At 56.4% G+C, this 13334-nt stretch overlaps 1 protein-coding gene across 3 annotated transcripts in view; it reads right to left on the reverse strand.

Annotated features, from left to right (window-relative positions):
- Positions 1-13334, reverse strand: part of HAPLN3 (hyaluronan and proteoglycan link protein 3) — a 16555-nt gene extending 3221 nt beyond the window's left edge. Inside the window, exons 1-3 of one of the 3 annotated variants that reach the window (XM_040642781.1) lie at positions 13229-13334; positions 4793-4975; positions 1378-1761 (exon numbers count right to left, since the gene is read on the reverse strand). In XM_040642781.1, the coding sequence (XP_040498715.1) occupies positions 1378-1761; positions 4793-4916 (508 nt within the window). In that variant the 5' untranslated portion in view covers positions 4917-4975; positions 13229-13334. Of the gene's footprint in view, positions 1-1377; positions 1762-4792; positions 4976-8701; positions 9151-13228 lie in introns of those variants that run through there. The other 2 variants (XM_040642780.1, XM_040642779.1) reach the window with 2 other exon arrangements.

The raw sequence follows: 13334 nt of genomic DNA on the forward strand, positions 1-13334 counted from the left end.
ACACACACACACACACACACACACACACACACACACAGAGTCCCTCACAGAAGCAAACCTGTCATCTCCTGTCCGGGTCCGAAGCAGAGTCTATGTCTGCTCTCCACCACCCTCCTGGGACGAGGCTGGCACACAGCAGCACTCAGAAACCATGTTAAGGTCATGAATGAATCACCCAATTAATGTCCCCAACTACAGAATGGGAACACCCCCGAATTCACAGGGCTGTTGCAAGAACCCAGTGCCGTGGTCTCAGTGTGCCCCCCTAACTGGTGTTGAACTAATGTGATGGTCTGTGGAGGTGGGGCTTTTAGGAGGTACTTAGGTCGCGAGGGTGGCACTCTTGTGAATGAGATTAGCGTCTCCCACAGAGGTCGCTCACTCCTTCCACCACGTGAGGACACAGAGAGCCATCTGTGTGACCTGATAGAGGGCTCTCACCTGACCACACAGGCACCCTCCCATTCCCGTCATACTCAACATCAGGGATGAGGACTGTGACCCCTCTGGCCGCCATCTGGACTAGACAGGTGGATGCTGATGATAAAGGTCCCTGACTTGCCTTTTATCCTCATCTCCTCACAAGGAGGCAGACGAGGCCCTCATTTCACACTGCAGGGGACGGGAGCTCCAAGGGGATGAGGCGTCTACCCCGGGCAGCCCAGCTGGGGTGGGTATGGAGCCAGGACATGGTCCTCTCTACACATCCCAGCTGCCTCCCTCGCAGGTAGGGGAGGTATGAGGACACACAGCCCGTCCTAGAGACAGAGGAGGTAACAGCCCCTAGCGATTGCCCCCGGGAGCCCACACACAAGGTCTGGAGCGCAGGCCCTGGTGGTTTAGACAACACTGAGTTGACTGTTGTTGTTTTTTTCATTAGAAGATTTTTACAGAAAAATCCAGAGATTTCACATAAAAGTATATGCTTCTCTTGTCAAATCAGAAAACCTGGCTGCGTGGGGTCTGCTTCTGGGCCTGAGCAGGGCACTCCTTTGGGCCAGGACGACGGCTCAGCCACGTGCCCCGGTGCCCACCACTCCTCCCACGCACACTTGGTTTGTGCTGCCGCCGACTCCGCTGGAGTCTCAGCTCCTGTTTTCCTCGCTCTGAACAAGGTGTGAGCCAGAGGGAGTAGTGCGTCCTGGAGCCCGACTACCTGGGGTCAAACTCCTACTCTGCCATCTATGGGCAGTGTGACCTTAGGAAGTTACTTGACCTTCCTGTGCCTCTGTTTCCACATCTGTAAAATGGGGCGATGAGAGCAGTAGTTTCCCCGTGGGGTGGTTTTGAGGACTGCATGGCTGTCGAAAGCACAGAGTTCTAGAAAGTTTCTCGGGGCCCTCTCTCCCCGTGGCCCAGGCCCCCACATGCCCCCACCTCTTGGGGCCTCACCCCGCAGCTCCAGCTCCACCAGGCCGCTCTCGTCCTCCAGCCCATCAATGACCTCACAGCGGTAACGCCCGGAGTCCTCCAGCCTCAAGCCGCGGATCTGCAGCGACACTTGGCGCTCCCCGTCCCGCCGCAGGCGCACCCGGCCCCGGTAGTCTCCAAAGGAGCGGTGCCTCGGCCCAATGGCCACCAGCACGTCCTGCTCCGGGGCCCCATTCTCCGACAGCTTCCACCATTTGACGCGCACGGGCCTCGGGGACAGCAGGGCCGGCTCGTAGTGGTAGCGGCAGGGCAGGGTTGCGTTGGCCCCTCGGTGGGAGAACAGGGTCTCCTCGGGCGTCTCTACCACCAGCTTCACCCCATTGAAAATGCCTGGGAGAGAGGTAGGATGCTGATGGGGATGTGTTCCAGCGCATCTGTGCCCCTGCAAGGGCCACCCCCAGCTCATCCCCAGCCCCCGCCAGGCTCGGAAGTTACCCATTGCAAGAACGGCCATATGCTGCACCCCTGTCTGTATCCACACGCTCTGCACCATGACCTTGCATCTCCTATCCAGAAGGGACACTATTTCCCCTCCCCCTTGAATCCATGCTGGCCCTGCCACTTGCTTTGACCAAATGAACATGACAGAAGTGACTCTTCCCCTGTGCCTGCTCAGAGTCTGGGTCCACTCCCACGACAACGAGCCTGGGCTCACATGCTGGAGAAGGAGAGCCCACAGGGACCAGAGACAAGCCCTCGCAGCTGGGGCCATCCTGGGCCAACCAGCCCCCAGCTGACCCGTCCTACCGGCCGCAGGCACCATCAACTGAGTGAGCACAGCCAGGACCAAGGACATGGAAGGCAGCCCCAGAATGCTGACCCGTGGAATCACAATTCAAACAACAAAACAAACAAACAAAACAAAACCAAAAAACACCAAAAAGGCTGTTGTCTTAAGCCATTCAGTTTGTTGTGCGTAAGAAGCGACCTGATGTGGCAGGCTTCTCGCTTAGCAGGTGGCGGGCTAGGACTCAGCTCTCCCCGAGGGTCCTTCCCTACCACGCTGGCCACGGGAGAGCACAGCTTGCCCTTTCTGTCCAACCGTTCCCCCTGATGCTCCCCAAATACCTAGCAACGCAGGTGAGATGAGGTGAGGACTTCTACACAAGACTATGTACACGCAGGGCTCCTGGGTACAAATAAACACAGAGCCCCCCACAGTGGCACCAAGAACCAGGTATGGCTAAGGCTGGCTCATCTGTAACTTGAGACCCCCGACACAGGTCTTACTACCTCATGCTCTTGGGCCCGGACTTAGACCCTTGGAGGGACACAGGGTAGGGGAGGACAGTCGTTCTCCGGGGTAAGCAGCAAACAGGAGGCTCCCTGCTGGGGCTCCATGCTGAAAAAGCCAGGTGCTCTGGTGCCGTGGTTCTCAAACGGGGGTCCCTGAGCCAGCAGCAGCAGCAGCACTGGGAACTTGTCAGAAATGCAAACTCCCAGGCCCCACCCCAGACCCCCTGAATCAAAAACTCTGGGGGTAAAGCCCCGTGATCAGTGTTTGAACGGCTTTCCAGGTGACGTTGCCGGTCACTGAAGTTGGAGAAGGCTGTTCCGGACAGGCAGTAGGCACAGAGGTTTGGGACCACAGGCCTGGAGTCAGAGAAGCTGGAATCTTGGCTCCAACTTTCCGCAAGTCTAGTCGAGTCCAGAGAAATCGGCTGACTCTCCAAACCACTTTCCTTATTTGTAGAATGGGGTCCCATCGGTAGCCACAGTGGGCTGTGCTGCGGCTCAAATCAGGTAAGGTGGGGCGTCTGGAAAAAGCTCAACAGACGTGAGGCAGGCCTATCATGGAGCGGCTACGACGTCCTTTGTTTTCCCCCGATGCTCGTTCGTAAAGCCGTGTTCGAAGCTTTACCCCGAAGACAATGAGAATATTGGGCTAAATCCTAACACCTCCGTATGACCAACACTATACAGACGAGTAAAAGAACCTGGCAGCTAGATACCCACTCAGTGACCTTGGAAAAACTGTATTCTGTGAAGTGACAGGGAGAGCCCCCTCTATCAAAGGCTAGAGGGCCCCACCTGACATGTTGGCAACGGTTCCCCCAGGTGGGGGGGATCATTTGTGATTTTGCTCGCACGTATTCAGGGACTGAAGGGAAAGTGGTGAAACTATGGGTAGAAAGTTTAAGTCTTTAAGTTTCCGTGAAACTCGTTGAAGTCGTGAGTGTCTAACAAAACAAATTCTGGGGGGAAAGGAAGGTGGGAGGCCAAATAAGGGCGCCCCGAGAGAGCCAGGTCCTAATCCCTGGCCCATAGAAAGTTGCCTTCTATGGCAGAGAAAGAGGACTAAATTAAGGATTGCAGTCACACGTATCTTCTTAGTGAGGGGGCCGAGGGAAATGTGACCCAGAGGCAGATGGGAGCGACTCAGGTCCATCAGTAGCCATGGGACACCGGGAGAGGCAAGGAACACCTTCTCCCTGAGAGCCTGAGGGAGGCTCGCATCATGGCCAGGTGGGCTGCGTTCTCAGTCCGGCCACAAACAAATCTTGGCACAGGTGCTTACGATCTGTGCGCCCTGGGAGGCTGGCTCAACTCCAAGCTTCGGGTTCCTCATCCATGAACTGAAATAATCCATAGTATCTGCTTTCGGGGCTGCGGGGGTGGCCGCCACCAGCGTGGCCTGGTGGGTGCCCTCATTGTGCTGGTTGGGAACCTTGCTTGTGTGCCAGGGCTTTTGCGAGGATCGTATGAGACAACGTACGGAAGGCACCTAGAAGCATGCCTGACGCATAGTGGGTGCACAACTGCCAACTACAAAGTCACCTGCCCAGAGGCGCCTGGGTGGCTCAGTCGGTTAAGCATCCGACTCCTGATTTCGGCTGAGGTCATGATCTCAGGGTCGTGAGATCCAGCCTGAGTCGGGCTCGATGCTGAGCATGGAGCCTGCTTAGGATTCTCTCTCTCTCCCCTTCTGCCCCTCCCCCCCAAGTCACCTGCCCAAAGCCATGCAGCTACTAAGTGGCAAAATTAAGATTCAAACTCATCTATCTAATCCCAAACCCCCTTTCCACTGGGGACACCGGGGAGGTCCCACTGCAGTTGGATCTTGGAAAACTGGCAGGGCTCTGGGAGTGTCCCTAAGTGCACAGCTGATTGTCTTTATGTGCCTCTGGCTCTGACCACTCCAAGCCCGGGGGACTAGCAAACACTGAGTAACTGAACCATCCCTTGCACTCATCTCAGAAATGAGCCCAGTCCATTGCAAGGGCCCAGGAAGGGAAGGGGCTGCTGGCTCCACGCCCTGTCTGTCCCCTGTCCCGACCTGGAACCTGCATATCAGAACAGGAGCCAGGCGAGGTCCTGGTCACCCCGGGGAGCATAGAGCCAGAGCCAGGAGGCCGCCCACCTTCACCGTGGCCGTTGCCCAGGTTCCAGCCGTTGGGATTGTTGGAGTAGTAGAAGCCGTTGTAGAAAGGCAGCCCAGAGACGCAGGGCAGGGGGTACAGCAGGACCAGCAGCAGCGGGCCCATGGCGCCAGGCACGGCTGCAGCGCCAGGGTGTCCGGGGTAAGACGGGAGCCTGGGGCAGGCTGGCAAGAGAAGAAAAACAAGCCAGTAAGAGAAGCCTGCTGCAGGGGGCCCGAGGGTCCTTGGGTTCCAGCACCCACTCACTCACTCAACAGATCATTACATAGCATCTTCTGTACCGCCCCCCCTCCCCCCGCAGGCCCTGATCTCACAGCAGAGGAGACAGAGGGGAGCGAGCCCAGGTCCTGCCCTCTGGGGAACCGCATCCCACAGGCAAGATGGGCCAGAAGCGAGCCAACAAAGCCAAGGGAGGGGTTAGGAGGAGGCACGACGTCCTCGGAGAAAATTACACAGGGTGAGAAGGCGGTATCGAGTTTTCAGATGGCACGCTTGGATTTGAAAGATTGTGAGCAGCATTTTCTTAATGACACGGAAGAGCCTAGACTAGACTAGAAAATCTCAGGGTGTATTCATGTTTAGTGAGAGGACGCCTGCGTTGTTGAGCTTTCGTTTCAGTCCCGAGAGGTCTAAAGAGGTCTCCGGGGGTGACGGGGAGTTCACAGATTGATTTATCCTGAGTCAAGGTCAAAAAAAATGTTAAATGCCGTGCTTAGAGCACTTCTGGGGGCCATTCCAGTTTCTGTGGACACACAAATAAAATAGGCAGCTAGCCCTTGGGCTGGAGTGCGTTTATTTGGTTTTTTTAAATATTGCATTTAAATATTATACCTCGATGATTGAGTTTTTTTGGTGCACACACCCCCCCTCCTCTCGTGTATTTGGCTCCCAAGGCTAAGGCCTCACTCACCTCCCCCTCACCTTTGCCCCGCCCTGCTCATTGCCATTTGCTGAGCCCTTAAGGATTTAAAAGACCAGCAGCCTTGGAAGAACTCGATGCAGAGAGGGGGCAGAGTCACGACGCTGTGTGGGGAGTATAGAGGTGGGGTAGAGAAAAGGAGCAGGAAACAAGACTGAAAACGGGTTAGCCGGGTGGAAAGGGCACTGGGTGGGCCAAGCAGGGGACCGGCAAATGCAAAGGCCCAGAGGCCAAAGGGAGCATGTGGGGGGCTGGGAATGTGCTGGAAGTTCTCTATCTGTGCTTCTCTCTGCTCTGGTCCCAGGGACGCTTCTCGCTTCTCCGGGCACCCTGGCCTCTGGCTTCCAACGGGAGGCACCCACAGGATGGGGGCGGGAAGAAGGAGAAGCTGCGTCCCCCTGGTGACCACAGCCCTGCTGCTGGCTCCTCTCCCCAGCACCTGCTCTCCTGGGCTGTGTAACACTCTTTCTTCCCCTTCCCACCCACACCCCCCACCCCAGGCCTGGGGGGAGAGCCTGCCATTGCTTCTGTCTTCTCCCTTCTGCATTGCCTCCCATCCCCACTCTAGAAGCCAGCCTTTCCTTCCTAATTAGAGCCTCTTTATTGGAAACACCCAGGGTGAATTCTTGCTGAAACCCTGGCTGACCCAGGGGAGAGGCCATGAGAGGGGTCAGCCGGTCCAGCGTCTAGATGCCCTTGGGTCTCCAGCTCAGGCTTTTCCCTCTCCTTTGTCCCGAAGGCCCTGGGGTGCCAGTGACGGCTGTAAACAGAGGAGCCACAGGGTCAGAAGAACCTCTCAGAAACACCCTTCCAGGGGCTGTGTTGAAGGGGGACAGTGGGGCAGTAAAGGCCAGGGCACAGCGGGCATCTGGAAATATGACTATGATTATCATGCAGCAACGTGGAAACACTGCCTAGGGTGTAATTTAAAATGGACAAACAACAGGAGAACTGCCCTTTTGCTATGATTGTAAGGCTGTGGCCCCGTGAATGCCTGTTGTATGTAAACCAGAATGGGAAAGAACAGCAAAAGGAGGGAGAAGGGAGGGAAGGGAAAAGAAAAAGAAATGGGGCGCCTGGGGAGCTCAGTCGGTTAAGTGTCTGACTTTGGCTCAGATCGTGATCTTGGGGTCCTGGAATCAAGCCCCACATCAGGCTCCCGCTAGGTAGGGGGTCTGCTTTTCCTTCTCCCTCTACCAAACCCCCCCCCCCCCCGCTCATGTGCGCGCGCGCTCTCTCTCTCACAAACTTTAAAAAGAAAAAGGAAAGCATGGAATCTGTAAGGAAGGGCAGTGGGATTGAGCAGGGAACCTTCTTGTTTTCACAACCGTTAGGAGCCCCTGCTGGAGAGGAAGGAGCAAATATGGAGGAAGTCGACAGAATCCGCTGCCCTCCTAAACCCCTTTGCGGAGATCCTGAGGCCCACAGCTGCCCTCTGTGCCAAGCACTGCAGGACACTGCCCTTCTGAGGTCTCGCTTCTTGGCTAAGAAGCGTCCCCAGGTGACCCCCATAAAGCCTCACAGGGACTTAAATCTGGGCAACCTAACAGGTTTGGGGGTAGGAGGATCTGGGTTCAAACCCCATCTCCACTACTTACAAGCTGTGTGATTCCAGCCAGGTTTCCTCACTTGCGGAATGAACTTCATTAAAATCCCCTGACCTATGTTTCACCCGAGTGTTCTACTTCTCTCCTACCCTAACGTGGTTCTAGAAAGGTGATGACCGGCCAGCAGAAAGCTGTAATTCCTGCCTCCCTCTGCAGCGAGGAGGGGCCCTGGGGCTCCGTGCTGGACAATGGCAGCGATAACACGCGCCCCACGCAGCTCTTGGGTCAAAACAGTTAGGGATACCGTTTCCTGGGATTCCTTCCCTCCACCTGCTGGCGACCAGAGGAGTCACCATAGTCTCACAGATGTCCCACCAGCCCTGGACCTCCCCCATCTGCACTGTACCATGAGAGAAACAAAGTCCTAGCGTTCTTAAGCCGCCCCGTTTGGGTCTCTTTGTGAACCCAGCTGGGGAGCCTCACTTGGACTGGCCTCATTGGCACAAAAGTACTAACGGCTGAGTTTAACGAGCACTTACGAGCTCATTGACTCCTGAACACAAGCCCTGCAGGTGGAACCTCTTAGTAGCCTCATTTTACAGCTGGGAAGACCAAGGCACAGAGATTAAATCATCGGCCCGAGGTCATCCAGCGAGGACATGGCAGAGCTGGGATCTAAACCCACTCTGGCTCTAAAGCCCAGAATGGCCATGTCAAATTCAGGGAAGTGACATGCCAAGCACACAGCTCAGGGCCTGGCACACAGCAGGACCTCCTAGGAGAGTTTCCTTTCCCTTCCTTGAGGTCCCACGTCTGGAACCAGGAAGGAAGTGGAACGAGGACAGAGGCTGTTGGTACGGACCTGGTTGTCACAGGCCCCACTGTGTCCCTGGGCACCCGCAGCCTCTGGCTGCGTAGGGCTGGCCAGTCCCCGTCTGCCGTGTGCCCTGCCTCACAGCAGCTCCTCGCAGCCCCGATGCCCCCCAGTGAGAAAGGGCTTCCCTGGGATGATCAAACGGAGGTGTTTCTGCCACAAAGTGATACTTGGGTGCCTGAAAAAAATGTGTACTTTCGCATTAAATAAGGTGAGGGGAAATAAGGCTGGGACAGATAACTTAAAACCTATGCGGCTTTGTACCCAGAGTGTTCACAAAACCAGGCAGAGTCCTCCTAAACAAACACCAGCACCGTGAACTCTCCACTGACCTTGGCACCAACGCCCTATCAGCCCTTCGCAGCCTTCACCACCCGGGCAAGGGCTTCCTCCTTTGAGATGTAGGTTTTTGGGGGCCTTGGATTCCAGAGAAACCACATTTGCCAAAATTAAGAATCTGACCCAGGGTGGAGCCATCTCTTTCAATTTTTTTTTTTTTAAACTCCAAGTTAATGGCTTTGCAGTGTCATCCTCTGATTGCTACGCTTACCCGAAAACGTTGCGTGAAGCTGCCATATAGGGACCCCTCTCTCCGCAAATCCATTGTGTCCTTGAGATGGTGCGAGTTTGGATCCTGAGAGGTGGGACAATTTGGTAGGTAGGGATGCTGCATGATCCAAATCTATCTGGTTCCTGAGTTTTGCACACTCAACAGCAACAGACCGGATCATAGACATTCATATGTGTACTTTTCGGCAGGACCGTCGGCATTTATCTTACAGTCCACAGCTTGCTAACGCCTGCTCTTTGCTTGTGAGAGACCCTGTTACAGTCGCTCCAGTACGTCAGCACGCTGAGAAAAATCACTGGCCTAACGCTATTCCATGATACACTGACCTCAGTCCCCCACTGTTCTTACCAATCGTGGATGAGGTCATTCATCCTCTAGAAACATGCACTGAGCCAGGAAAGGCTGGAGCACCTTCTGGGTCCTCCAGCGAGCTCCTAGGCACCCCTTCCCAGCCTCCAAGACCCCAGCACACATTCATAACCTCTGTTTTAAAGGGCTTCCCTGTCTAGCAGCTCCCCTGACCCTTCCAAGAACCCCTCCCACCCCGGTCAGCAAGAATTTTATTCTCCCCAATTAATCCACAGGTAAACAGAGGCACAAAGACATGAAGCCAGCGTCCGAAGGTCACATGGCCGAGACCGCAGCGGCAGGACTCTCTTGTAAACTCTTCAGCCAAACCCCATAAGGATCTGTCCTAGAGAAGGCCTGCCCTCCGCTTGTCCATGCACTTGCACAATGTCATTGTCTGCGGGTTTCACAACGTCAGAATTTTTATCCCCCTTGTACAAACAAGGAAAATGAGGCTCAGAAACGCTAAGTTGCGGGGGTGCCTGGGTGGCTCAATCAGTGGGACGGCCAACCCTCGGTTTCAGCTCAGGTCGTGATTTCCGAGTCACGGGATCGAACCCTGTGTCCAACTCCACACTCAGCGGGGAGTCTGCTTGAGGTTCTCTCCCTCTGCCCCTCCCCCCACTCACGTGCGTGCACAGGCGCGCGCTCTCTCGCTCTCTCAAAAAATAATTAAAATCTTTAAGAAGAAAAGAAATGCTAAGTTGCATGGCTAAGGTTACCCAGAAAATAGATGAAGGGGGGCGCCTAGGTGGCTCAGTCGTTAAGTGTCTGCCTTCGGCTCAGGGCGTGATCCCGGAGTTCTGGGATCGAGCCCCACATCAGGCTCCTCCGTTGGAAGCCTGCTTCTTCCTCTCCCACTCCCCCTGCTTGTGTTCCCTCTTTTGCTGGCTGTCTCTATCTCTGTCAAATAAATAAAATCTTAAAAAAAAAAAAAAAGGAAATAGATGAAGGAGCTGGAATGTGGCCTCATTCACTCAGCAAGTATTTATCCTGCATCCGCCACGGGCCAGGCATAGTTCCCATGCAGGATGCAAATCAGAAGTTGCCAGAGCTCCCATTCCAGGGAGGGAAACGGACAGCAAATAGGATATGGGACATCCATGTGGTCAAAGTGTTGCAAGTGAGAGAGGATGTTGCAAGAGGCTGAAGCAGGGGAGGGGTGCTCCCGGAGACAGGGTGGATCTGGAAGACCTCCCTGAGAAGGAGACCAACTGAGGGTGTGAGCTTTGAGAATTCTGGGGAAACGGCAACTGCAAAGGCAGGAACGGCTTCAAGTCCAATGAGGAGGAAGAGGGAGGGAGGCAGGAAATGATGTCCGGGCCGTAGGCACAGGACCAGGTGCGGCGCTGAACGGAAGACCTTGGGGGGGGGGGCCTTTCTGGGGAGGATGGCCCGGAATCTGATTTACATTCTAAAAGAACCATTCTGGCAATCTTCCACCCTTAGCTCCAGGGCATGTCCTCCTCCTGGCTTCTCCTTTCCAGCTAAAGGCAGCCCTAGTTCTTGCTTTTTTTTTTTTTTTTTTTAAGATTTTTAGAGAGCACGAGTGGAGGGGGGGAAGGAGAGGGACAAGCAAACTGTACACTGAGCAGGGAGCCTGGTGCAGGGCTCGATCCCAGGACCCTGAGATCATGACCTGAGCTGCAGGCAGACACTTAACCGACTGAGCCCACCCCCAGGCACCCCAAAATAGCCCTAGTTCTCCATCACTTTCGGCCCCTCTCCACTCTGGACACCCACCTAGGTCTACTCTCTGGTTTATTAACACTACTGCGAGGGGTGCCCAGCTGGCTCAGTCAGTGAAGCGTGGGGCTCTTGATCTCAGGGTCGGGAGTTAGAGCCCCACCTTGGGGTGGACCCTACTTAAACCAACAAACCCCTCCCACAAATGGAGAGGTGTGATCTGGTGACACCTCTCTTTGCTGGATGCTATCCCCAGCAGTCATGCAACCTGAGAATGAGGGGAGGGGTGCCAAGAAAAACAAAGTGAGTCCTGAAGGAAAGATCAGCCCTGTGTCCAGGAGCTCCCACCCAGGTGGAAACTGGCCCTCCTCTCCCAGCCCTCTCTGACAGGAGTGCAGCCCACAAAGCCTGAGACAGCCAGCTAGACTTGCCACCTGCCAGCTGGCTGACTTCACTTCCCGGAACAGAAGTTTCCTGGTCTCCTGAGCAGACTAATAGGGAAACTCAGGGGTTAAAGACAATGACCACCCTGCATGTTCGGCAAATGCTAACCACTACCACTCAGGCAAGCAATGGACAGCCTGGGCTCCCGACCCTGGCTACCCTGGTGGCTGTAGGAGGCTCCCCCAAATCAGCTGGAGCTTTGCCTGGGCAAAGACACAGCTGCACCCTGAGTGACCGTGATCAAGTTACTCAACCTCTCTGTGCCTCCATGACCTCGGCTGGGGAGGATGGGGGAAGGATGGACACTAGAACCTCACTCTAGGGCTGAGGATCATATAAGGTGAATTATGTCCAGCTCCAACACATAGCAGATGTTCCCCCAAACAGGTGCTAATATGTATTGGCAGAAGAGCAGAGTGGCAGATTTCGGATTCTAGAATCAGGCCACCGGGATTCGGTTTGGGTTCCCCCAGTTACTAACAGTGTATCAGCGGGCAAGTCACTGAGCTCCGCTTTCCTCATCTGTAAGATGGGGGTCACAATAATTCTAACCAGAAAGGAGTTCTATAAAAACGAAGGGAGAGACCGTCTGCAGAGCCCTTAGCTGCCTGGCAAGAGGGCAGGCACTCACAAAATCTAAGCGGTTATTACTATTGTAAAAAGTGCAGCCTCCCCTTATTTCGGTGAATCTTTCTCCCCTCTCACTGCCAAGGAGAGAAAGCAGCCACCATCGCCTTCTCCTTACAGCTGGGGAAACGGAGGCCAAGGGCACGGAGGTGAGTGAAGTATCCAAAGCTTTATCTTTGGTAAACAGGCAGAGGTTAGAGAAAATTCCTGACCGCCCATCCTTTGCTTTTCCCAGCACCACTTTCCTCGGGACCCCTCCCCACAGCAGAGTAAGGGGAACGCCTACATGGAAGGAAGATGGAGCCCCCCCAAGCTCTCACTTGCGCGGCGGAAAGTAGAGTTCCCCCTCCACCAGCAGGGGGCAGCATTGCCCTCCAGGTTTCCACAAGCCCCGGCTCCCGAGGAGAAATTTGACTTCGGTGCCCCCTGCTTAGACAAGGCTTACAGGGGCCTTTGAAACCTGCGGCCCCCGGAAAGTGGAAGCTGGAGGTGTTTCCTATCAGCATTCCCAGCCCGCTGGCCCACGCAGGGCCGCGGGAAGGAGGCCAGGGCGCTTCTCAATCACCTCCCCCTGCTGCAGAGAGCAGAGGCTCTCCCGGGGGTCCGCGCTGGGCACCCGGTGCTGGGCGGTCCAGGCCGGGTCACACAGACTGCTGGGGCCTTCCTGCGAGTTGGTGACAGAGCTGGGTCCAAGCGCCCGCGCTGTTTCCTTCCTGGCCGCCCACCGGCCCTAAATGCCTCCCTGAGCGACCCCATCTCCTACCCAGAGCGCTGCTCGCCGCCCTCCCTCTGCGCCTCTGGTCACGCTGCCTAAGGCAGAAACCCCCCGAACGGAGGCCTGAAACCCCCGGGCATCCTTTGCGCTTTCCGTGGGACCGCCGAGGGGGCGGCAGAGACCAAGAGGCGCAGGTCGGCCCGCCAGCCGCCCCGCGGGTTGCCCCCAACCCCCACCCCCGGGCTCCCGTGGACCCCAGAGCACCCGACACATGCCGCGGGGCAGAGCGCGGCCTGCCGCGCACCGTGCCGGAGGCTGCAGGACCCAGACGGCACGAGACGGGCAGGGATCCGGCGGGCCCCGCTGGCAAAGCCGCTGGACCTGGCGGTGGTCTCAGCGGCATCGGATTTCGCTGGGGATGTGCCTCCCGATGGCGCGCCCAGGGGTCCAGCGCAAGTCGGCCCGCGCCCGGACGCTGCTCCCCCCACCCCCGAACTCGCGCCCCGGGCGCGCCCCAGGGGCGATCACAACCCAGCTCCGCCCCAGCCCCGCAGTGCCCAGCGCGCTCCTCCTGCCCACTTCCCCGACCCTACCCTGGGAGACGTGGGGCCCCGCAGGAGACCCAAAGCGGGGAAGGGGAACACGGTCCGCAGGGCCAGGAGCCCGGCCACCCCCGAGCTACGTACCGTCCCCAGGCGGCTTTGGACGGCTGGAGCGCCTCCAGCCCAAGACTGTCCGGGTTCTAGGAAGCGGGCGGATTTGGGGGTTCTTGAATCGCCTGAGAGGAAGCGG

The sequence above is a fragment of the Ursus maritimus genome, unplaced genomic scaffold, assembly GCF_017311325.1.
Source record: "Ursus maritimus isolate PB19 unplaced genomic scaffold, ASM1731132v1 scaffold_27, whole genome shotgun sequence".
Lineage (NCBI taxonomy): Eukaryota > Metazoa > Chordata > Mammalia > Carnivora > Ursidae > Ursus > Ursus maritimus.